The following is a 24,595-nucleotide window of genomic DNA, read 5'->3' on the forward strand; positions in this document are numbered from 1 at the left end:
TCACCAATGCTCTGGCGTGGGGAGGAGCTGCCAAAGTGGTTTGGGGGGTGTTTTACTGAGCCCACGCCCACAGTGAACACTTCCACACCACAAAAACTCACGTGGGCTTCCCCTGGGGGCGTGCAAGGAGCGAGGGGGGGTGGATCTGCTTCCTGCTGGGGTGGAGCAGAGCGGGAGCCCATGGCTGGCACCGGGGAGCTGGAGCGGTGGCTCAGTGAGTGGGGACGGGGATGGGGTCTGGGGCTGCCTTGGCCACTGGCACCAGTGCCACTTCCAAACTGGGTGGGCACTGGAGCAGCTTCAGCTCTGTCAGTAAGGGCCCATCATCTTCATGGAACCCCTTTAGGGTGACGTTCATGGGTGCTGTTGCTTATCTCTCTACCCCAACTCTCCTGTCCCTTCTCGGCCACCAAAGCTGGTTGAACAACAGGTTGGGGAGTGGATAAAGCAAAAAAATACTTGTTTCCCTAAATTTACTGTGTAAAAGGGAAAACAGTGTCTGTGTTCCAGCACAACATTTGCCGTAGGGTCCTGGGAGAGCTGCCTGGGAATGGTTTTTAAGTTTCTTGTGCTAAAAGTGGTATCTACTGTGGTCAGGTTGTGCCTGACTTTAAAAGTGTGCTTGGGACTGTAATTTTAGGCAGATTTTAGTAACAGCTGTCTCCTGCTCATCCCATTTCTGCTACTAAAAGCCCCAGAGCAGCAGCAGCGAGGTCTGAGCTGCTTCCTGCCCTGAGCCGCTCGCTCACGCTCAGGCTGAGCTCTGCTGCTTCCTTTCTTATTTTTCTCCCTCTGTAAGACAAGGCCACTGACCCGAGTATCCCTGAGGAAAACTGGGAATGCATCCAGCGGTTCTGTGACCAGGTGAACGCCGACGCAGAGGGGTAAGGCAGAGGCACAGCTTTGTGTTCGCTCGGGCTGTGTCTGGCTCTGAGCTTCCCTCGTGGCTGGGGGGAAAGGGACCTGGGGTAAAGGGCCCTGGGGCTGCAGTGTGAGGAGCTGGAGAAGGAGCTGGGAATGGGCTTGGTGGGCTCTGCTGCTCCCAGGGGTGGAAATGAGTTGGAAATAGGTGTATGCCAATGTGGTTGGTGGAGGGTGATGCCTGGGAATGGGCTCAGACATCCATTGCTGGAACAACACCAGGCATCAGGTCCTGCTGGCTGTGCCCTCAGTAGCCCCTCTGGAGTCTGGCCAAGGATTCCTGATGGGGAGTTCATGGAAGCCCTGAGGGAGCTCAGCCTCGGCTTTTCCTTCCTGAGGGGTGGGTGTTCTCTGCTGGGACTTCCCCACCTTCCAGCTGATAGTCTGGGCTCTGTGGGAAGTAACCAGGACTAATTAGGCAAACGACCTGTGAAAGCTCAGTGGTCATCTCTGTGCTTAGAGCAAGCAGCTCAGAGCTCATAGTCTGGCACCTGTGTCGTGCCCAGGAGCCAGCACAGGCTGTCAGGCTATCATCAAAGTGGCTGTGGAGAGCCAGCTCTCCTTGCCTGCCCAGAGAGATCCCCAGCCTGTCCCCACTGCTCCCCCCAAGGGACAGCCCCTGGGCACGGGGGAGAGCAGCACTGGGATCGCTGGGATCACTGGGCTCCAGCTCACCCCTCGTGTGTGCCGGTCCAGCAGTTGCTCTCCTCTGCAGAGCAAAACCAGCAGCATTTCTTTTTCCTGGGAACTTTGTGATCTGACTTGCTTCTGCTCCTCCCCAGCCCATTGCTTGCGCTGAGGCTGCTGGCACATAAAATCCAGTCCCCTCAGGAGAGGGAAGCTCTCCATGCACTCACAGTAAGTACTTCCATCCACACTTGGGAACAGAATTTGGTGGGTAGAAAGCATAGCAGACAGTACAGCTCTCTCTTCTCTTAGATATCTCTCCCTTTCTGTTTTTCTTGGGTGTCTCTCCCTTTTAACTTTCCCTTGCACAAGGAATACAGAAACCAGGGCAGAGCAGAGGGAGTAGCTGCTGTTGTTCCTCCCCACATCACTGCTGTAGTGTTTCTGTGGTCTGCAACTCTGTCTGTGTGACTTGTGTCCCACCACAGGGCAGTGGCCTGGAAGTTGTTAGTGATAGGTAGAACAGAGCAGACAGTCTTAAACATGCTGCTGTAGAAAGTTGGTGAAGGAAAAATATGTGTCCTTACTGCACAATTTTCTCAGTATCTTGTATTTGTGAATGCAGTGCCAGAAAGTTCTTAGATTTAGGATTATAATGGCAAAGTTTTTGAAAGCTCCCCAAGCCTGGTTTGTACAGTTCCTGTTGGTAACATTTTGTTTTCTGCAGGTGCTGGAGACCTGTGTGAACAACTGCGGTGACAGATTTCACGGTGAAATAGCAAAATTCAGGTTTCTAAATGAGCTGATTAAAGTGCTTTCCCCAAAGGTAGGTGGTGGTGGTTACAGGGCCTTTCAGGATGAGAAATGCAGCCCTGCTTTATCAGAGGCTGTGGGATCTTCTGGCCGTGTTCCTCTGCATCAGGACAGGCCTGGGACCGCCTGAAATACCCTCTTGGCATCGCAGACATCGATTCCCCTTTTCGGTGGGTCCTGCACACATTTACCACTGTCACATGTTTCATTTTCCATTGCATCAGCCCGAGGGCAGAGCTGCAAAAAGCTGATTTCAGAGAAATGCTCCACTGAAGAACAAAACCCCTTCTCTCAGTCCTAGGCTTGGTAATGAAATTCTAGTGAAACCACAGAGTTTAGACTATGTCACTGCAAACAATTCTGTCTGCTGTTCTGACAGGACAGGTATCCTGATACGAGTTTGAAATGCCTGATCTTGGGTAGGTTTGTGTTTTTATAATATGCTAAAGTGAGGGCTCATAGATAATAAGAGAAATTGGAGAAAACATCCAGATGCTGATAAAAGACCGTAACTTTTGTTTCTGGTTTTGTTCAGTTTTCCTGTGCCTGGGGCTGGCTGGGGCCAATGGTGGGATTGCATTGCAGCAGTTAAGGGAAGCAGTTAAAGCACAGATCTGTTTTCACTAAAATAAAACAACTCCTTTGGACTTTGGATTCAATAACTAATCAGAAAAGTTTGAAGTGGTTTCATTTTGATTGTCATACAATATGTATGTAATTACCATAGCATTCCTTTTGTTTGCAGCCACAGCTAGAGGCACTGTTCCCTAAACCCCAAAATACACCGTTGACAGCGCTGTGGATAAACTCTTATGAATTCATTTTCTCCTTGGTCTCTGGACACAAACCTCTCAGGGCCAGATCCCTGTGCCAGATTTGGCACCAGTGCTTTGGGTTTGACCTTAAAATTTTGTCTTTCTTTACTGTTTTGTTTTCAGTTCTATGGAACTTGGTCTTCAGAAAAAGTCAAGTTGAGGGTCACAGAAGTGATATTCAGTTGGACAGTCTGGTTTCCTCAGGAAGTCAAAATCCGGGATGCTTATCAGATGCTGAAGAAACAAGGTTCAGTTCTGTTATTTCAGTTTCCTTTTTAGCCTCCCAAGCCATGTGGTTTCCCCCCACAGATATCTGTCCCCTTCAATTTGTGACTCAGCTTTTTCATAACATGCTGTGTGTAAGGAAAAGAGACAAAGGCCACATTGCCCAGGCTAGTTGGGTACTGAAGGATGCATGGAACTGTTTAAAAGGATTTACCAAAGAACAGCCTCCCTGAGTCACAGCTCAGGCTGGCCTGGAGGCCTCTGTTCACACAGTGCTCACACTGTGTGCAGGAAAAAGGTACAGGACAAACTCAGAATGATCTTTGCCCTGGAATACTCTCCCAGGATTATGATAGATGGATTCAGAGGGTTCCTGAGCTGAATTTTTTATCCATTCCATTATATTTAATAGTCCTCAGTGGTAATCCAGAAATCCCATGCAAAACCCCCCACACTGTTGAGCATCAGGGTTCCAGCAGCTCAGGCAGCACTGAACAGCTACTGTTACCTTTTCTAGGGATTGTTAAAGAAGATCCTAAACTACCAGAAGACAAAATTTTACCCCCCCCTTCTCCAAGACCTCAGAATTCTATTTTTGACACAGATGAAGAGAAATCCAAGGTAAACCTTAGAGTTTTCATGACACACTCTCTGATTTGTACTGATGAGAAAAGAGGCTTAGTAGTATTTTGGGAGTTTATACTGTTTCAAAGAAACTATCTCAGAATAATGTTGATCCTTCCTGTGGTACAACAGCTAGAGAATGCTGTGAGGCTTTGTCAGAAATGTTTGCTTAGTAAAAAGTGAAACTTCTTTATAGAAAAGCATCAGTTTCTATGAAACCTTCCCAAGGAAGGGCTTCTCCAGGTCTTACAGAAGTTCTGTAAAGCCAGAGAGTTCCTAATCCCAACAGCCAAACTCTGTGCAGGCAGCATTATAACCTGAATTAGATCATGGGACAGGAGCCCACGTATTTCCAGGATTACTGGAACTGGAGTGTCTCTGTGTGATGTGTGCCCGTAGCACAGTGCCCAGAGGCTGCTGCTCACTGCTGTCCCATCTCTGCCCTGACAGCTCCTGGCCAGGCTTCTGAAGAGCAGCCACCCCGAGGACCTGCAGGCAGCCAACCACCTGATCCAGAGTGTGGTTAGAGAGGTGGGAGCTCCTGGGGGAGAAGCCTGTTTGCAGCCAGGGAGGGTGGGAGGGCATGTGGCATTCAGTTTTTGGCAGGAGACCCTCTGTACTGCATCAGAATACAGCCTCAAAGGAGGGGCCATTTTCAGTCTTCATTATTCTGAATTCACAGTGTGGGACCATTTTGTTTTGTTTTGTTTTGCTAAAATATGCCACTGTGAGGAAGAGGGAAGATGTGAATGTCTATAGCCAGGAGCCTGGGTGATGGGACACTTCCACATCAGTGGGATCCTGGCAGTAGAACTGCAGTAATGGTAGGAAGTTTCCAAAATAAACTCAGTTCCTAGGTGGAAAACAGCCACATCTCTACAGAAGTGCTTCTTTCCTGCACACAGTGTGTGTGTGCATGTCTGGCCTGTCCATTTTCATGTTCCATCTGAAACAGCATCCCACTTCTCTGCTTAGGTAGGAGATTTGGTTTAACAAATCCCTGTGGTCATTTTGAGCATGTTGTTCTGTGTGGCAGAAACCACCAACTCCCAGCTCGAATTTTGAAGTCTCACTCATGCCTGTGGTGAGATGGATCCTGTATGGACCAGCTCAGGGTGCCCTGAGTAGGACAGGGGGATTCTCTCTCTGCCCTTGGCACGGAGGTGGGATGCAGCTGGGGGCATGTTCTCACCTGTCCTGCTTTGTGTCTCCTCTACCTGCAATAAGGTATTTATAGGAAGGAACTCCCCAAGTGTGACCCAGAGTGCCCCAGCCAAGCACATGCACTGGCTGTATCAGCCAAATCATCATCGACCTTTATTTCATTTTTCATCACAGGAACAAGAAAGGTCAGCTCAGGTGTCCCGACGAGCGAAGGCCATCAGCGAGGTTTCTGAGAATGTCAAACAAATGGATGAGTTACTGGAGAACTACAGGAGACAAGAATTATCCCCAGCTGACCAGGAGACCCTACAGGTAAATGTTCTTTTTAATGCGTAAATGCTCTTCTTCCTCCCTCTTCTGGAGGGAGCATCACTTTCAGGTGATCACGGAGATACAGGTGTGAGTGTGCCTGGGGTCTCCTGAGCAGTGACATGAAACATTTTGTCCCCAGACTCTGTTCCAGCGCTGTGAGAAGCTCAGGCCGCTGCTGTTCCGCCTGGCCAGCGAGGCTGTGGCTGACGATGAGGTTCTGGGTAAGAGCCAGCACTGTCCTTGCATTTCTTTGCAGCTCAGTTTGTCACCCTTGCTGTGACAGGGGTGTGCCTTTCCTCTGGGAGGGGAGTACTTGGGCACTTGGTACCCAAAGGTACAGGCAAAGCTCTCCACTTTCACCATACCCTGACACTGAGTCTCCTGCTGCCTCTCTGGGAGGAAGCTGTTCTCACTTGAAGCCCAAAGTTAAACAGTGAATCCTTTTCTTCCAGCTGAGGTGGTTTCCAGAGTGTTTGGAATTCTGATGTTCAGAGAACTAAAGGCTTTTGAGGCCTTTTCTCTCCAGAGATTGAAGTTCTTCCTGTCTATAAACACAGAAAGGAGAATATGTTTTAAATTTTGTAAGTGTAATAATGAGGAGGGTCATAAGAGTGGAATCTTTGAATTCCACAGGTGTGAAACTTAGCCCTTCCCAGAGGATGGTGTTACAGTCCCGTCCTTATGCTTTGAAAACCTGACTGAGGTGGTGATTGCTGAACAGACACCTGAAAAAGCAACCACAAGAGCTCAGCTGTGCCTCACACCTTCCTTTCACATCCATGGATGCCAGGGCTCTTTAGCTGGGGAGTGCTGGATTATAGACTTGAGTGCACTGGGAAAAATGCAGAAGAAATGGCAGGAACTAGAAGTACTTTAGAGATGGGATCAGATTTCACAGTGATCTTGCTAAATGACAGAGAGGTCTGAAATCAGCAGGAGTGTGTGCAAAATGGAATGAAAGGCAAGTGAGGAGCTGAGGACAGGCTGCTCCACCGGCCTTTGCTCCAGGCGGGTCCTCAGGTGCACTGTCCCTTTCTCATGGGCAGTTTGGAGAGTGCTGTGGAACTGCCCTGCCCTTCCCCTTAGCACATCAGTGTTTTGTTTGTCCTCTGTCCCCAGCTGAGATCCTGCAGGCCAGTGACGAGCTCACACGGGCGCTCGGGCAGTACAGGCAGGCTGTGTCCCTCGGGCAGTGCAGGCAGGCTGTGTCCCACCAGGAGAACGATGGAGAGGGTTCATCCTCCAGCTCTGCCCACGTGCCAGGTGAGGAGCACCCGGAGCTCTGCTCCTGTGTGCCAGCGGGGAGGGGTTTGGAAGGGAATAAATGTGGAGAAAATCTTGCAACACAGGAAAAGCATTATGTAACCACCGTCACCTTTGGATATGAACCACTGATAGCAATGCTCCTCTCTGGCTCTCTCTGTTCCCAGTGTGCCGACCAGCCCCACGGCGCATGAAGAGCTACACCCTGATGGACTTCTCCGAGCTGGAGGCCACAGCCCAGCCTCCCTCAGAGCCCTTTGCAGACACACCCTCGGCCTCCCGCCATGGCAGCACAACCTCCACGTGCCTGCTCGAGGAGGAGTTACAGGCCTTAGGTCTGTAGCCAGTTCAGTGCTACCCTTCTTACTGGAGTTCGTGGTGATTCATAAAGAGAGGAGAGCTTCGGCTTTAATGTCAGTCCCAAGAGAAAGTAGAGCCTTTCAGTCGTATGTTTTGAGGAATACAGTGTCTTTAGTGGTGTTAGACTGTAGCCAAACCACGTTAGACAGCAAAGGAAGAACCTGTGGAAAACCCTTGTATTCTGTAAATTATCTTTGGCATCTTTCTTAAGTCTCAGCAGTGACGGCCAGCACTCTGTAATGGCTCCTTTCCTCAGGATCTGCCATCTCCTTCTTCTTTTTTGTGCCTGGCAGGAGGAGTGTGAACTTCTCACAGCCTTCCCCTGTAGCTGACCCCACTTTACAGGACCCTGCTGGAAAGCTCTGTCATACACACCTTTCCTGCCACTTTCTGGGCCCATTTGCCCTCTTCCCCCCTACTTTTTGAATTAAAAAAAAAAGGAAATCCACACCACCACTCAGCCCTCGTGCCAGTGTGCCTGGAGCAGGGGCTGTCCCAGGGATGCAGGGACATCCCCGACCCCGTTCTTCCTGGGGTCTGTGCGCGAGGTGAGGCAGGAGCGGGATGGGCGGTGGGAACGGCACCAAAGGGAGCGATGAGAGGTGACGGTGCCGTGCTGGGGACCGGGCTGGGCGGGCGGTGCCGCGGGAATCGGGGGCCCAGCGGGGCGATGGGCACAGCCCCCTGTGCCGGGGGGGCTCCGCTCACCGCCCCGGGACCGCCCCGGGACCGCCCCGGGACCGCCCCGGGACCGCCCCGGGACCGCCCCGGGACCGCCCCGGGACCGCCCCGGGACCGCCCCGGGACCGCCCCGGGACCGCCCCGGGACCGCCCCGGGACCGCCCCGGGACCGCCCCGGGACCGCCCCGGGACCGCCCCGGGACCGCCCCGGGACCGCCCCGGGACCGCCCCGGGACCGCCCCGGGACCGCCCCGGGACCGCGGAGCGTTTCCGGGTGCGCGGCGGGGCCGCCGCCGCTGCTCCTGGGGCCGTGTCCGGCTGTCCCCCGCTGTCCCCCCCGCTGTCCCCCCCGCGGTTCCCCCCGGCCCGGGCCGCGGCGATGGATTTCTCGCGGTTCCTGTCGGACGAGTTCGAGGTGAAGGGCTGGGTGAACGCGGCGTTCCGCGCCGTGCAGCAGGAGGCCCCGGGCAAGGTGGACGCCCACGCCGCCACCCTGGTGATGAAGCTGCAGCTCTTCATCCAGGAGGTGAACAACGCCGTGGAAGGTGCGGGGGCTGGGCTGGGGGGCTTTGCTTGGCGTGGGGATGTGTCGGGCCGAGTCCTGTGCGGGTTTTGCGGCCCCGCTTCACCCCAGCTCGCGTGCTCCTGAGATCTGCGTCCCGGTACCTGGATCCTCCTGAGGTGCACAGGAGGTGATGACAGGGAGACCCGTGCGGGCCACACGAGGGCATGTTGGCGATCCAGGCCTGGCCTTGGCAGAGACAGAGGGATCCTTACACCGATCTGGGGCCCCGTGATTATCCACCAGCACATCTGTGCTGAGCTCTGACAAACAGCAGCCCCTGACAGGGCTGGGTTAAATGGGATAATAGGGAAAATTTCTTCCCCATGAGGTCTGTCCAGCCCTGGCACAGGCTGTGAGGGCAATTGTGGAGTCACCATCCCTGGAGGGATTTAAAAGCCTCCTGTAGGTTGGTACCTGGGGACATGGGTTAGTGGTGGCCTTGGCAGTGCTGGAGGAACAGCACTGAACTGTTGGGAACAGTTGGACTCTGGTCTCAAAGGGCTTTGTGATTCCATGGTAAAGTACCTATTTAAACTTTGAAGAAACAGCTGAAGTTTTGTTGTTTGCTGTTTTACTGTGTTGTGTTGTTTTTTTCAAGTGCTGAAGATTAAATAAAATTATTGAAAGACTCCCCCATTCCTCCAAGGGCTCTCAGCACTCCTCACTGACTCCTCAGTGTTTCTGCAGAAACAAGCCATCAGGCTCTCCAGAACATGCCCAGAGTCCTCCGGGAGTTGGAAGTCTTGAAACAGGAGGCAACATTTCTGAAGGAGCAGATGATCCTTGTTAAAGAAGATATAAAGAAGTTTGAAGAAGACACAGCTCAGTCGATGCAGGTCAGTTCTTATAGGTTAGATATTAGAAAAAGGTTCTTCCTCCAGTGGGTGGTCGGGCACTGAACAGGCTCCCCCGGGCAGTGGTCACAGCACCAAGGCTGACAGAGTTCAAAAAACGTTTGGATGATTCTCTCAGGCACTTGGGGTGACTCTTGGGGATGGTCCTGTGCAGAGCTAAGGGTTGGACTCGTTGGTCCTTGTGGGTCCCTTCCAACGTGGCATATTCTGTGATTCTGTGATACTTAGTGTTTATCTGCAGCTTGTGAAATTTAAAATTTGTGGAAAGGTGAATGTGACCATGACCTGTGCAATCTGCACGTCCTGAGGAACAGCTGCTCAAGCTCAGTTCAGAGCTGCTGGTACCTGGCTGGGGACACTGCTTTCTGCCTGGGGTGCAGAGCATTTTCAGGCAAAGTGGATACTAAAAGTACAAGACCAGAATTCAAACTAACCTAAACTAACCTCTCGTTGTTTGACTTTGAAAGTTGATTTTACATCTCTTGCATCTTTCTGTCCATTCCTTCCTCTTCATAATCTTTTCATACCATTTTTTTTTTTTAAGTCCAAGACAAAAATAACTCTGCTGAAATAAGTATCCATGGCAGTCACCTCTTTTTTCAGCGGGCAACATAGTGTTGTTTTTTCTTCAGGTCTTGGTAGAGATTGACCAAGTGAAGTCTAGAATGCAGTTGGCTGCCGAGTCACTTCAGGAAGCAGACAAATGGAGCACGTTAAGTGCAGACATTGAAGAGACTCTTAAAACACAGGTAAATACTGAATTATTCTGTTTGGTCTTTGTGCCTTCAGCTTTCCAGTGAACTGCGTTTAAAAGTAGGCTTTTGAAGTGACTCTCAAACGTGTTGCTGTTTGAAATGTCGTTATGAAACTGGTGCTGATGCTGTCTGAGGTCACCCTTGGTAACAGGCTGCCTTTGCTGCTGGCAGGATGTGTCCCTGATTTCGGCCAAGCTGACGAGCATGCAGAGCAGCCTGGCCATGCTGGTGGACACGCCGGATTACTCCGAGAAGTGTGTGCACCTGGAGGCACTGAAGAACCGCCTGGAGGCCATGGCCAGCCCTCAGATTGTTGCAGCTTTCAACTCCCAGTCTGTAGGTCAGTAACACTTGGAGTCATTTACTATCAACATAGAGTTTATTGTCTTTAAGGCGCTGTTTGGGTGGGGAGTTGGTGTCCTGAAGGCTCCTGGTGCTGGATCACGAGCTTTCCTGGTGGAGCAGATGCCCTGGAATGTTTTGTGCTTTGCGGCTGCCTGAGATGGAGGTGCTGAGACAGGGCTGCCCTGCAGTTGTAGTTTAGTTATATCAGGGATGCTCTCCAGGTAGGAAGTGCTTCTCAGGTAAGCAGAAGGCCCCCTCTTCAAAGCCTGGTTTTGTGTTACCATGGTGCTGCTGGGCATTTCTGTTACAGCTGGGGGGTGTAATCAGGAAGGAAATTTGTTTGGAAACGTTCTGACTCCTTGCTGCCTCATAAAAGTGGCTTTATAAACTCTGCTTAGAAAACTAGTCTTTTTGGACTGTTCTTTATGCTCTTCCTTCCCTCTGCTCCTGTCAGCACTTCTGAAAAGTACTTTTTCTGGTTGTTGACTCTCAGCTGTGTGCACCTTGAGGTCCCAGGGGGATCTGGGGCTGTAGGGTACAAACCAGACTATTTAGGAACCTGTGTTTCCAAGCTCTGTGCAGGAGCTCACTGTGCCATGGGTCAGTCTAAGGCACAGGGGTCGGTTTGAAGACAGGTGAAAGCAAACCTGAGGCCTTTGTCAGGAATGCTCCAGGTTTGTAAGTAGTGCCTTGTTTCTGGAAAACAACGTTTTCCTTCTAGGAAATGCTCTGTCTTTATCTGACTTTAATACCAGGTACACGTGCTGGTTAAGAAGTTAATTTTAAGAAGTTAAATTAATTCCTCTTGTCTGCTGCCTGTTCTTGATTGAGGGTGGGCTTTAGGCAGTTTCTCTCCTGTTTGAGAAGATAAGCAAACAAGAGGTGAAATGTATCTTTCTGTGTAGGTCTTTGTGCATGCTCCCTTAGGAGAAGAATTCTTGCTCAGACTGATGTCTCTCCCTCAGCTTTGAGGCTGATCCTGACTGCCTGTTGTTTTCTTTGGTTTAGATCAGGCAAAAACGTTTGTTAAAGTTTTCACGGAAATCGATCGGATGCCGCAGCTTCTGGCTTACTATTATAAATGTCACAAGGTAAGTGTTTTGGTAATATTTTAACATTCTAGGAATAAAAATTGCAATGCTTGCTGGGCTTTGACTGCAGAGGGAGCTGCTGCCCCACGGATCTCACCTTTGCTGTGGCAGGGAGGTGGCACCTCTTCCTTTTTGAGTTTCCTTCTCTTGCCGGCTCTGAACAGGTTTAGTTACTCCCCGTGTTTCAGGAGTAATTCTCTGTTCAGGTCCTCGTGTCTCTTTCTGCAGCAGACACAGGATATGTGTGTTCTGCTTGATTTCTCTGTGCCACATGGTTTTGCTTTGCTTTCTGTGCATGTGGCTATGTCAGCAGTAACTTCATTACTGCAACTTGCCATCTGCTGACTTCTGTAAACTCTTTTCAGGTAAGATTAAAAGTTGGAATTCCAGACAGTTCTGTAGCCATAACATGAGCCTCAAATTTCTCACATGACTGTGACTTTTGAGGATTAAGTTCAAGGCTGGGGCTTGCCAAGTATTTCAACTATTATGTGGGGGTATCAGTTACGATCTCATTTTATGAGTAAAATACCGATGTTAATTAAATCTTTGAATCACTAACAAGCCTCAAGCTTCATGCTGGAAGTCTTTTCCTTCTGTGGTGCTGAATTATATGTTAACTGAAATCTGGAGAGAGGAGCCAGGGTGGGCCTCACGTTATGGCAGAAGTGCTGTGCATGGGGAGTGCTGGATTTGGAATAACAAAAGCAGGACCTGTGGCCTGTCCATTCTCCTCTCAGATGGTTCTTGTTCCCTGGCAGGTGCAGCTGGTGGCCGTGTGGCAGGAGCTTTGCCAGAGTGACCTAAGCTTGAATCGGCAGCTGACTGAGCTGTACGACACCCTGCTGGGGACCTGGCACTGCCAGCTCCAGTGGGCAGCACAGGTGCAGTGACAGGTTCATGGTGGGCAGGGATGGGAGAGCACAGGGCTGAGCACACTCTGAATTCTCACAGAGCTCCAGATAGCTGATGGCTGCTCCCTCTGAGTGACACTCTGTGCCTCATCAGTGCACAGGGGGACAACCCACGTTCTGTTCCTCGTGCAGCCCTTGCAGACAGGGTTTGAGTTCTGGTGTCCACCAGCAGCAAGGTTGCTGTGTTATTGACATTAAAGCTGCTCTATCGCTTTCATCTGTATCTTAAGTTAAACCTAATTTGTTGGTGTTGCAAATGTGTTCTGTTGCAAGACATTTGAAATGCCTGAGTTGCTTTATCACTTGGCCTGGGGGAAGCCTTCAAGGTTGTGTTGGACTGATACATGTCACTCTCTGTAAGATATCTGATGGCTTCTGCTGTCACTGCTTGGATTCTCTGTTCTTGTTTTTCCTGACAATAGTGTAGGATCAAAAAAAGTTACTGTCCTATAGTGAAATGAAGAAATAAGTTCGTATTGCTGAGCCTGTGAGTTTTTCATCCATGAAGGGTAAGAGATTCTTATCTTGGTGTCACGAAGCCGGTGTCAGTGCGAGGCCTGTGTGCAGAGGAGCTCAGTGTTTCCTTGAAGTGTATTTTTTCTGCTTAATGATTCGATGTGACTTACAGGTCAGATGTCAGGTTACATTTTAGCAGATACTTTTTGAACTGGGGATTGTGAGAAATGGCATGTGGGGGCAGAGTTTGTGTCACTCAGTCTCCTGTTTTGCTTCTGCTTTCTGAAAAACTCTTGGTGATCTCAGCTTTCAAAGCAAATGAGCAGAACAGCTGATGAAAAACTCATAATAAAAGGCTCTAACACATTTTATGTCAGTGAAGTGGCTGATTCTCAGCTGATTACAGGCTATCTAGCCTTTCCAATACTGACTTCTGCCCCTTTGACCAGTAATTTGGCTCATGATACAGTATTATTTCTTCATATATTACTGATACATGTTTTGTTCTCAACACACCTGTGTAAACTGAGTGCTCTGTTTCAAATACCTTTCTCTGCCAGGTGGTTTTTGAATCACTGTAGTGCCTGTGTTCTGCTGAATTCAGTTTTTGACCTGTGCCTGTTTTCTAGTTTCTTGGTGGCTGTACTCAAAGCACAATGGCACACAGGTATTGTCCTAGTCTTTTGTCATCTGTCTGTCCTGTGTGCTATGTCAGTGGGACTCTTGTAGCCTTAGCAGGCCTCTTTTGGGTTTTTTACCCCCTGGGAGGTTTCTCAGGTTGGGAAGCTGTCTGCTGCTCCCTCTGCTGTGTAATGTGCTCTCAGGTAATGTGCTTTTATCAGTAGCTTTACTGCTGCCACAGGTTTTCAAGAATCCCCATGAAATTGTGACTGTGCTGTTGATCCAAACTCTGGGAGCACTGGTGCCTTCCATCCCTGTGTGCCTCAGCACTGCCATGGAGAGGACAGGCCAGGACACCAAGCTGAGCCAGCTGCTGGAGCTGCACGAGGCCACTGTCCACTTCGCCAAGGGGCTGGAGGTAGCGATGCTGCCAAACCTGAGTAAGGCTCTGGCACTGAATTCTGTCATTCTGTTCTGTCAACCCCTTTGTAAAGTCCCATTGTGGGATTTTGTTTAGTTTTAGGTGGAGAGAGGGATTATCTCTTCTACAGCACTGCCCAGCTGGGCGGCAGTTCCACCTTTGTGTGTGTGTGTGTCTTACACTGAAGCTGTTGACACAACACTGAGTTTCCTGAAGCTGCCCTGTCCTGGCTGGCTCTGCAGGGTAAATAGTATTTAGCACTTATCCTTTTATGAGCTTTAGTGTTTCTTATGTCTCACAGATGAGGAAATGTCTGCAGGGAGGCAGTGAGACCCATTGTGAGAGATGACAAAGCAGAAAAGTCGAGGAGTTTCCTGGAATTGTCACACCTCACTAAACAAGAGAAAATTTGCTTGAAGGCTGCATCCATTGGATGCTTGTATTTGATTTTGTAGGCTTTTTGTTGGTGGTTTATTCCTGGCAGCATCCTCTGTGTTTGATTCCAAATCTGCCCTGGGTTCTCCTCTCCCTGGGATGTTTGTCATCTCATTTTGGTCCTGACTTGCTGAGTAATTTCCACAAACCACACAGCAGTGAGGTGCTGTGTTTGCACAGGTTTATGCCTGACTTGACCTGTTGGATATTTATAGTCCTTTATGAATCTGGTGGGGCATCTTCAAAGGCTGGCTATGGGAAAATCCAAAATTAAAGCTAATGGAGCATTCCTAATGCTGTGTTTCCTGTGTTTGGTTCCTCATAACATTGTCTTGAGCTGTTTAAACCCAGATTCTTACTAGATCCTGTAAATTATGATTGCTGGGCAATGTCAGGGAGTGTAACTGGTGCTGTGTTTGTTGTCTGTGTGGTTGTGTACTCATCAGCCATTTTCTAGCTCAATTTGTGGGTCACTATAGAAATTGTTAAAAAGGGCCTGGAAAAATGATGCCAGATTCTATAAGATGGTAGAATAGGAAGACAGTTGCTGAACTGCTGTCTGACTGTGTTTAAAAAATAAAAGCCTAAAGCCTTTATTTCCATCTCTTTTGCTCTGGGGTAAGATGTTTGGGAAGAGAAATATCTCAAGAATGGCTAGGCCAGGTGACTCAGCTGAGCAGAGTCAAACCAGTTCCTGTGTGTGTATGTGAGGGGAGTTCAGCTATGATTCACAGGCTAATTCAGGTTGGAAGGGAACCTGGGAGATGATCTTGCCCAATCCCCTGCTCCAAGCAGAATCTGCTGTGAAGTCAGACCATGGGATATTGTCAGTCTGGTCTCGAAAATATCCAAGCACGGAGACAGCACTGGCTTTGGACAGCCTACTCCATTGCTTTCCTGTCCTTAGGGTATAAAAGTCTTCTCTGATAGCCAGGATTCAAATTGTGATTTACTGCTGGTTTGAATTCAGCAAAGCTTCATGAGAACAGCTGGTGTCCAGTTCTGATGTAGAAATAGTCATTGAGCCCTGGTTTGTGTTTGAGTTTGCAGCACCCTGCTCAAGCATGGTACTGAGGTGCTGAGTTTGTGGTTGCTGAACAGTGTAGCAATAGTACTGAGTGAGCTGGATTAGTGTCAGTTATTTAAGTGTGAATCAGGCTTTCTGTTAAATGAGGATTACCCTGTTGGATGCTGTGAGAGTAATGTGTCTCACTTCTCCAATGGTTTCAATTCTTCTGCTGTAGGTTGGAATGTGTGATGGATTTTTGTCACCCAGACTGTTTTAGAGCAGTGAGTGATGATTTTCTTGAGGCACTTGTTGAGGTAGAACATCTTGGTTTTAGGAAGCAGGTAGAGGCAATAACCTTGTTTTTTAAAAAATAAAAAAGCAATCTGTGTAGTTGAGATTGAAGCTGTTGGGCAGCATTCCAAGCCTGTGCAGGCAGCATGCTCTGATGGAAGAACTGCTGCAGGTAGCTTGAAACAAGTTTTTTAGTGGCACATTCATCTCTTTGTAGACTAAACCTTGTCTGGTTCTTTGTAGAGGAGCAGAACCTGGTGAAAGTGATGGAGCTGGTGGAAGCAGTGTATGGTCCATACAAGCCCTACCAACTTGAGTATGGAGACTTGGAAGAAGAGAATCTCCTCATCCAGATCAGTGCAGTGCCCTTGGTAATGTACCAGCCTTTGCTCAGCTGCAGAGGGAGAGGCTAAAGCTTCCACTAAATACAGGGGTCTTTGTCGTGGTTACTGCTCTCTTTCCTCCTCTCATTTTTGGTAATATTTCCTCTTTGCAGTATATTTTTCACTGCTAAGTAGATTTGTTTAAGAAATAAAGCACTATCAGGTCAGCTCCTTTCCTCTCCTGCAGCAGTTACAGGCCCTGTGTGGATCTGCTGGGGAAAACCTTTACCAGAATAACACTCAACCAAGGGCCTACTTCGGGTTTGGCTGAATTTATTAAGAACAGGGCCTGGAGAAGTGAAGTCCTTTTTGTAGAAGATGCTGTTGTTGGCAGAACTGTTTTCTCTTGAAGGCCTGGTTTGGCAGCCCAACTGTTGTGACAGTCCATGTGCAGGAGGGTGGAAGCACCAGCAGGGTTCTGCTTTAGGAGTATCTGGAGGGTACCAGAGAATGCTGTGTTACACAAGGTGTCTTCTCTAATGCCTGCAAGAAGGGTCAGGCTCAACTTTGTTGTTGTTGTTTAGGAGCATTGGGAAGTGATTGACTGTGTCCAGGAGCTGAACCACTCAGTCAACAAACTCTTCATTCTGGCCTCTGGAGCCATCGACAACTGCATCAAGCTCACGGATGGCCTGGGAGTGTGTGGGCTCCTGAAGGCCCTCAAGGCCCTGTTTGCAAAGTAAGGTGCTTTTTGGTACTGCTGCATTTATCCTGAGGGAGCAGTGAGTGTGCAGTTTGTGGCCAAGGACTTTGTAGTTTATGGAAAATGGCTGGGAGCAGAAGGCGTCTCTCACTGTACTGTGAATCATTGATATCCTTCTTGCTCCATTTGGGCAGGGGCTGTTTCTTAGGGGAAAATGGAAGCTTTTTATGGCTAAATTAAAGACTTCTCAGCTGTCTTCTATTCTGGTTGGGCTGAGTTTTCATTCTTAATAAATACTTCTGGAGGGGAAAATGTTTCCCAAAACAGAATAAGATGAAGACAAAATAGGGTGATGAAAGTAGATCTCAGTAGATTTCTCTGGGGAAATAGGTCCAGAGGTTGGACTCAATGATCTTGGAGGTCATTTCCAACCTTAATGAATCCGTGGTTCTCTGAATACACACTCAGTGGGCCAAGTGACCTCACATTCAGGATCTGCCTGTGAGATATCCCAGGGAGGTTCACTGTAAATTCTTGTCCTTAAGTATCACTTTCATATTCCCATACTGATTAACTCCTTATTCCTTCAGAATGCTGAAAGGGTTGCTCACAAGGTATGAGTCGGGTATTACTGCCCTGTGGGAAGGGGGAAGAGGAAAGCACAAGTCTCTGATCTCACCTTCTTTATAGGCAATTACAGAGCAATGTGCATGCCTCTAGCTCGTGGGCACTATTAAAAAAGAAAATGGGGGTGTGTGGAAAACAAAATGTTCTCCTTTTTATCCGTGTTCTCATCTGGGGAGTAGCTGAGAAAACAAATTCATGAGATTGTTGTCACCATGTTCCTGGAGTAAGGGCCAAGTGATGTTGGAGTAGCAAGAGCCTCATAAACTTTTCCTGGTCTTTCCTAGGAGATATGGTCAGTGTAATGGTAACAAAAATATCTTACTCTCTTCTCACAGGAGAGGAGAGCTGGTAATCCACATGTAGCAAATTGAGGCAGCCTCTCAGTATCTGTAGCTCCTATTGTCTTTTGGTGTAGGCTCAGGTGGGCTGTGGCTGATCAGTTCTTCACATCCACCTGTTTGGACTGGAACCACAGTGTCCCTTTTTACTCCTTTTAATATTTCTGTTCTTACATAGCCCTTGTAGAGGACTGACTGAGCAAATCACAGAACATGCCATTGTGCTGCTCTCCAACTAGTTCTCTTATGCTGGTGCTTCTCTCTGCTCCATTTCTCACCACAGATATACGTCTGACTTCACAAACACACTGCAGTCTATACGAAAGAAATGTAAACTGGACGATGTCCTATCAGATTCCCTGTTCCAGGAGGACTGGACTGCATTCCAAAACTCTGTCCGGTAAAGGGGATTTTATTTTTGCCTGGCTCAGAGCTGATTTTTGTACCAAAGCTGAAAGGGAATTACTTGGGGTCAGTTTACACACGAGTTCTCAGTGCAGACACAGGGCTGAGCTCACTGTGCTGCAGTGCTGCTGGGAGCACCAGTGTCAGTGATGGGTTTCAGGTTGCTCCTGGCACAGGGAGGGCTGTGGGGCTGCTCACCCTGCCTGGAGCAAGGCTGCATCTCATATCACTTGTGATATCAACAGTTCTTAGAATTCTTCCCAGTGACACTGAGCTGACCTTTGCCACGATGACAAGAAGTGACACGTGGATGAGGTTATTGAGCAAAAAAATTCAATGTGTTATCAAATGGATGCAGAGTTAATCACCAGATTGACTCTTGGCAGGTGTGTGGGCTGTGGTTTGGTTATTGCATTTCACAATTACTTGACCTCTGTCTGAGATGGGTACTCTGGGGGAGTCTGGAATTATCTGCCTCCAGTCTCATGTCTTTTTGTCTTATTCTTTCCCAGGGTAATTACCACTTGTGGTGAACTCCTTCATCAGTGTGGAGACTTTGAGCAGCAGCTGGCCAACAGGTGAGCACTGCTGATCTTAATTCATGAGCTGTCAACATAGAAAACAAGTTAAAGAAAACAAACCCCAAGGTGCTTTGATTGCATAGACCATGGAGGGAAAACAGCCCCTGATTCCCCCACTGCCCCTCCCCATCCTTCGTCATGTCAGAGATGGGGCACAAACTGTTCTACTGAGTCGTGTGCCCTGAGACAGTCCCAAAAATCCCTTTCCTTGGATACCTGGCTGGCTACCAAAGGGCCAGTTTGGGGTCAGGAGGGAATTTTCCAGCAGATCAAATTGGCAAGATTTACACCCTTCTGACACGGGGCATGAATCATGTGCTGAACTGAGTCTAGGTGTGCCTTAACTGATGGATTGGTTCCCTGTAACCTGAGGAGTGTCAGGCACAGGCAGCACGTAGATCTTTTGTTACTGCTTGTTGTGAGCAGTGCTCAGCCTGTTGTGCCTTGAAATGCTCGATGTGACTCGAGTGCCCGTGCTCTGCCCAGCACAGCCTGCAGTGTCCAGGAGCTGGGCCTGGGCCCCACTGCCCAGCTCTGCTGAGAGCACGAGCCTCTCTCTTCTGTCTCCGTATTTTTGCAGTTTTTGTGCTGCACAGTAGACATGAGGGTTGGCTGTGATTAGTGTCTCCACCAGTGAATACTTTCCCTTGAAGTCACATGAAGGCAGTGCTGGTCCTTGGGCCAGTGTGAGGACTGGAACACTGAGTTCAGAGGATTCTGCTGGTGACTTTTGTGTACTTGTTTTCAGGATTTTATCAACTGCTGGGAAGTATCTCTCGGACTCCTACAGCCCTTGTAGTTTTTCTGGCTTTCAGGACACCAGTTCTGCAGAAAAGAAGAACTCTGTAAAGAATCCCTGGCAGGAATACAATTATCTCTTGAAGGAGAATCCATCTGAGTATGCCAGTCTTATGGAAACGCTTTACACTCTGAAGGTAGCTCGGGTGCCTCTATCACAGCATGCTCTTGGGCCCACATTTGGTAGATGAGACCTGGATTCCCCCTCCAGCCTAATGACTTTTCATCCTGGACTGCAGCCTTTCCATGGGCTGCATTCCAAGTCTTCCACAGAGACACTGATCCATGGAGAGATGAAGTGTCCAAACCCAGGAAGTCTGGACTTGTTCCATCTCTCCTCAGATCAGGCTGTGTTTTGTGAACATGCCCTTATCAGCTCAGGTGACAGAGATTTTATCACAGTGAGCATTGGGAAGGTTGTGTTGGAGCCATCTCAAATTCTGGAGCCCACACACCAGCTTCCTGAGGCTTTCTCTGCCACTTACACCCTGCTGCCATGTCCAGTCTGAAACAATTCTGCAGGATCGTTCATGCACGGATCTGTGAACAGGGTAGAATGACTCCAGTTATCTTCTCATGGATCTAAGTTATGTTTGCCATTGTTGGTCACGTGAAGTAATGAATTCAAGGTTATGAGTCTTTTATTTCCTATAAATGTTTTGATTTCTTTTGCACTTGATTTACTTGCAACTTCTGCAGTTCTGCCTTCAGTGTTACATTTTGTGTAAACCTTGGCTGAACAGTCCAGTCCTACAGTTTGTGTAGAACTTGCTGGATGCTGATTCTTCGTCTTACAGTTCAGGGAGCAGTGGCAGTTTCTGTCTTGAATAACTGTTTGGAATAGGTCATTCCAAGGGAAACAGGCTGTGCCATCTCAGAGGGGAGCTCTGCTGCATTAGCATGGCCTCATAAAACCTCTGTAAGAATGTTAACACAGCTCCTCTGTGGTCACTTTAACGACTTCTGTGTGTAAATGTTTTTGTGTCCCTGTGTGTCAGGAGAAAGGTACCAGTAACCACAACCTGCTGTCATCGTCACGAGCCGCCCTGAGCCGCCTCAACCAGCTGGCACATCACCTGGCCTTCGACTCCGTGTTCCTCCGGATCAAACAGCAGCTGCTGCTGGTGCCCAAGATGGAGGTGAGCAAGGGGGGCCTGAGCAGAGCTGAACAGCAGGATTTACCTGAGGGATCCCTTGGGTCAGTGTTGCTTTCCTTTCTCCTGTTCAGAACAGTTCCCTCTGGTGTCACATTTCTCCCATGAGCTGCAGGCAGTGGAACAGTTTCCCTCCCCTCACCCACAGCCTTTGCAGCCCACAGATGTTTGCGGGCTCTGGTGTTTGTTTGAGGTGTGTGTTTCCCACAGGGAACTGGATGGGAAGGGTGGGTGTTTTGGGCCTGAGGGATGACACAGGAAACAGTTTTCTCACCAGCTGTGTTCTTCTTTCTAGAATTCCTTGGGCAGTCACAGTTCATGTTGCTGGGTGACCCCTTCCTAAAATACTGACAGGATTCATGCTCCAGGAAATCATTGATTCATCCTGCGTTTTCTGCCTTACAGGGCTGGAGTTCTGGTGGCATTGGTGAGACACTGACAGAGGACCTGCCAAACTTCAGCCTGACCCCTCTGGAATATATCAGCAATGTAAGAGAACTCAACTGACTTTCTGCTCAAGAAAACAAATTGCCAGGAATGCTCCAGAGAGTAAAGATTTGCTTGGACTTGCAGTTCTCTGTGTAGGTCTTTCTTACCATGAGTGATTCAGTGACTGCTTGTCTGACCTTGTGAAAAACTATTTCTTGTACCAAGTGTAATGATGCGCAGGAACCAATTTGTAGGTGAGTGAGTGGCTGTCAGGCTCAGCTCTCTGCTTTCAGGTGTGCCTCACTGCAGGTGACTTTTTTTCTCTAGTAAAGGACTTGCCTTACATTTGTTCAATGACTCAGCTTTTGGTGCTTTTATTCTAGATTGGGCAATACATTATGTCTCTTCCTCTGCACCTTGAGCCATTTGTCACTCAAGAGGATTCTGCTTTGGAACTGGCATTACATGCTGGAAAACTGCCGTACCCCCCAGAGCAAGGTAAGGTGAGACCAAAGGCTTGGAGTGTCTGGGGAAAGCTTTCCCATACTGACATTACACAGGTGTGATGTGTGTTTTGTAAACTGCTCCTGGAAGAGGATCCTGCCAAATGTGCCAGGCAGTGCCCTGATCCCAGCTGATCATCCGCGTGCCCTTTGGAAATGACGTACCTGGAGAGTAATCAAGGGAGGAGAAGTGTTTTGGGTCTCGAGCTCACTGTCAATGCTGTACAGTACAGGGAGGTTACATAACTGCTTTGATTACTCCAAAATCAGCTGATAAACTCTGAGTACCTCGATGTCCTTTGGAAAGAACAGTTAAGGTGTTACTCACCAGCTGTGATTCTGTTTTGCACGAACGCAGCGAAGGGGGAGGGTGTGTGCTGGCACTAACAGGAGTTGTCTGTGCAGGAGACGAGCTGCCCGAGCTGGATAACATGGCTGATTACTGGCTGGGCTCCATCGCCAGAGCCACCATGCAGACGTACTGCGAGGTGATCCTGCAGATCCCGCAGCTCACACCACACTCCACCAAGCAGCTGGGCACGGACATCGGTGAGCACAACCCCACCGGGGCCACACACGGGCTGCTCTGGCACCACGCTGGGCTGGAGGGCACTGCCCAAGGGTTTCTCCTCTAACCATGAGCACATCCCCGGCGTGGGGAGGGGTCACAGCTTCTCTCTTGCAGTGTTTTTTGTCACATCTCTCTCCAAGGGAAGGGGGATTTTCCGGTGGGTACTCCTGCTGCTTCCCTGCTTTGACTGTGGAAGTCCAGGTCCTCGCAGGCAGCCTTGGCAAGAAGGATCTGTATAGGTTTTTTTGCAGTGTGGCCCTGGTCTTCCCCTTCTCAGAGTGCCATGTTCTGCCAGTATGTGCCAGAAGGGGGTACACAGCACGTGCCAAGTCTGTTGAGGGTGCTCAGCTGGATTGCGGAGGAGACAGCTGATTGATTTCTTCCATCCACTTGATAGCTGAAGTAGGGAAGATCAGCTAAAGGCCTTGTAAAAGTAATTGTGGAGCACTTGAGCAGCATCCTTTTTTACAAACCCTATAGGATCAGCTCTCCTGCCATGGCTGGCACTGCCCTGCTGCTCTGAGGGTGCTGCAGGCTAAAGTTACTTTGAACCTTGAGAGGTTTTCAGCAGCAAAATGGGAGAGAGTTGGCACAGGCTCATCTCTGCTACCTTCTGTGGCACACAGAGTGACTGAGGGAGGGCTGGCAGAGGGTGCTGGGAAGACATTTCTGCAGCATGTGGAGAAGATGGGCTTTTCTTATCCAAAGCTGCTGAAAGGGCCACCAAGGAACCAGTACAGCTATTGTAAATGCCAGTTAGTCTTTTCTCGCTGTAAATCATGGGTGCTGACTTCCCTCTGGCCAAGCCCAAAAATGAGGATACAGCCAGTATCTGCTCCTCAGCTCTCCAGAAGGTGTGCTTGGACATCAGTGAACTCAGCCTGAATCTCTTTTTTTTTTTTTCTGGCATTGCTTCAAAACAAGCCAATGGATGAGAGGCTGGCTGCTCAGCATTCTCCCTGCCATCCTCAGTTCCCCAACTGCCTGTAAATCAGTGAGCTGGAACTGCCTGCTGCCTCCACAGACACTCACCTCAGCAGAGCTGCCCAGCTTCAGTGCCAGCTCTTTACCTTTGGTAGTGGGACTCTGATCCTCTTCCCATGCCCAGGTGACTGACCACCCCGAGAGTGTTGTGTGCAGGTACTGAAACACAGCAGAATGTGTCTCAGTGCCCTGCACAGAACGGGCAGTGTCTGAACTGGTGCACAGACAGCCAGAAACACACCCAGGCAGTGCCCTTAGACTGCAGCCAGTGCTGCTGCTGCCTGCGGGTGTGAGCTCTCGGTGACAGGATTCCCAGTGTCATGGAGAACAAGGATACATTTCATTTCACAGTGTGTGTTACCTGTTAAATACACATTTTTCCTTAACCTTGCAGATTACCTCATAAACGTGATGGATGCCCTGGGGCTGCAGCCCTCGAGGACGCTGCAGCACATCGTGGCCCTGCTGAAGGCCAGGCCAGAGGAGTTCCGCCAGGCTGCCAAGAGCCTGCCCCGCCGCCTGGCCAGCACCATTGCTGCCATCAGGGGCCTGGAGGGGTAGCTGTGCCCTCCCTCCCACCTGCCCCTGCTCGAGGGCTCACCTCTTCAGGTTGGTTTTCATTTCTGAAAGGACAGTGAAAATACCTCTGGAGACCAGGGGAATTTATTTGAGACAACTTTTAATAAATGTCTTTGTCTAGGAAAAGCTTGTTCCATTTTTCCATCTTTAGAAATAAGGAAGGATGTCCTACAGCCAAATTTACCAAAAACTCTCTGGATGACTCTGAGTAGGCTGAGCAGTGCTGGAGGTGTTCTGCCATATGCTGGAGAGTTCATGCTTCGTGGTGGATTTTTCAGAGAATTTAAGCTATTATATCTGAAACGATGGGGTAGGTGCAGCACAGAGAGACTACCTGGGAGCTCCTCTGCCTGCAGGCAATGACCATTGCTCAGGCCTGTTATTACAAAGCCAAGAAGAGTCTCTTCAGTTGGTAGACGAGGCTTGATCAAACTTGACCCTGAGAATAAAACCAGCTTTGGAGGTTGTTCTTGGTGCAAGAATTCTACTGAAAGGCATGAAGTTTGTAAGGAATTTAAGGAAAGCGGTGCTTTCTTGTAGAATTTATTAACATTTCTTATACAGATGTGTAGAAAACATCTCATCTAGCCTCAGTGTGCTCTCCTAGGAGACAAATGAATACAGAGAGGTCCCAAAATTGGAATGCCTGCACTGTTGCTGCAGCAGGAAACCCCTTTGCTGAGCTGGGCTCAGCTCTGCCGTGGGTCCAGCCGGGAGAGCCCGACTGGGACAGAACTGGAGCTGAGCACCTGAGCCACTGCCCACTTTTATGAGTTGTCAGACGCCTCCATAAACCAGCAGTGACTGGAACAGTGAGCTGTCCCTGTCCTGCAGAGAACATTCTGTTCCATTTACCCTTGATTTGAGGAGGGTGAATCTCACCAGCCATGCCTCTCCCACCCTTCCCCTGCCCCATCACTGCCAGGGAGGGTTTATGGGGCTGTTCCTTGCCTGCTGCTATTGCCTCTCATGGGGCAGGTGGCCCAGGGCAGGCACCTGGCTGGGGATGAAGGTGTGAGGAGCTGAAGGAGCAGCCTG

At 49.3% G+C, this 24,595-nt stretch overlaps 2 protein-coding genes across 4 annotated transcripts; both read left to right on the forward strand.

The window, feature by feature from the left end:
* Positions 1-2: 2 nt before the first annotated feature.
* On the forward strand, positions 3-7,747 carry GGA2 (golgi associated, gamma adaptin ear containing, ARF binding protein 2). Of its 2 annotated transcripts, XM_032704370.1 has the most exons (12): positions 3-214; positions 800-884; positions 1,704-1,779; positions 2,276-2,374; positions 3,300-3,423; positions 3,919-4,022; positions 4,476-4,556; positions 5,364-5,501; positions 5,641-5,722; positions 6,621-6,764; positions 6,932-7,099; positions 7,418-7,747. In XM_032704370.1, exons 1-12 carry the CDS (start codon positions 7-9, stop codon positions 7,426-7,428), a joined length of 1,320 nt encoding a protein of 439 aa, XP_032560261.1. In that variant the 5' UTR covers positions 3-6; the 3' UTR covers positions 7,429-7,747. The 2 variants fall into 2 exon arrangements, with proteins under 2 accessions (XP_032560261.1, XP_032560262.1); XM_032704371.1 differs by lacking the exons at positions 6,621-6,764; positions 6,932-7,099; positions 7,418-7,747 and adding an exon at positions 6,135-6,479.
* Positions 7,748-8,055: 308 nt separating this feature from the next.
* Positions 8,056-23,683, forward strand: COG7 (component of oligomeric golgi complex 7). 2 transcript variants are annotated; one of them, XM_032704250.1, is made up of 17 exons: positions 8,056-8,350; positions 9,058-9,206; positions 9,857-9,973; positions 10,151-10,319; positions 11,333-11,415; positions 12,177-12,299; positions 13,648-13,846; positions 15,806-15,933; positions 16,470-16,624; positions 17,837-17,953; positions 18,471-18,536; positions 19,288-19,474; positions 20,336-20,476; positions 20,897-20,980; positions 21,304-21,418; positions 21,829-21,972; positions 23,373-23,683. In XM_032704250.1, the coding sequence occupies exons 1-17, from the start codon at positions 8,185-8,187 to the stop codon at positions 23,537-23,539; spliced, it is 2,310 nt and encodes a 769-aa protein (XP_032560141.1). In that variant the 5' UTR covers positions 8,056-8,184; the 3' UTR covers positions 23,540-23,683. The 2 variants fall into 2 exon arrangements, 1 of the variants encoding a protein (XP_032560141.1); XR_004359931.1 differs by lacking the exons at positions 21,829-21,972; positions 23,373-23,683 and adding an exon at positions 21,065-21,174 and having other exon boundaries at positions 8,117-8,350; positions 21,304-21,417.
* Positions 23,684-24,595: the final 912 nt, after the last annotated feature.

The sequence above is a fragment of the Chiroxiphia lanceolata genome, chromosome 16, assembly GCF_009829145.1.
Source record: "Chiroxiphia lanceolata isolate bChiLan1 chromosome 16, bChiLan1.pri, whole genome shotgun sequence".
Classification (NCBI taxonomy): Eukaryota; Metazoa; Chordata; class Aves; order Passeriformes; family Pipridae; genus Chiroxiphia; species Chiroxiphia lanceolata.

What these genes read in the sequence shown, in the direction of transcription:
- GGA2 (XM_032704370.1), top strand. Translation starts at nt 7, where the DNA reads ATGCTCTGGCGTGGGGAGGAGCTGCCAAAGTGGTTTGGGGGGTGTTTT. An exon ending in GGCTGACGATGAGGTTCTGG is followed by an intron (nt 5,723 to 6,620) that starts GTAAGAGCCAGC and finishes CTCTGTCCCCAG; the next exon opens with CTGAGATCCTGCAGGCCAGT. An exon ending in CAGCTCTGCCCACGTGCCAG is followed by an intron (nt 6,765 to 6,931) that starts GTGAGGAGCACC and finishes CTCTGTTCCCAG; the next exon opens with TGTGCCGACCAGCCCCACGG.
- COG7 (XM_032704250.1), top strand. Translation starts at nt 8,185, where the DNA reads ATGGATTTCTCGCGGTTCCTGTCGGACGAGTTCGAGGTGAAGGGCTGG. An exon ending in AGCTCCAGTGGGCAGCACAG is followed by an intron (nt 12,300 to 13,647) that starts GTGCAGTGACAG and finishes CTGCTGCCACAG; the next exon opens with GTTTTCAAGAATCCCCATGA. An exon ending in GCCGTACCCCCCAGAGCAAG is followed by an intron (nt 21,419 to 21,828) that starts GTAAGGTGAGAC and finishes TTGTCTGTGCAG; the next exon opens with GAGACGAGCTGCCCGAGCTG.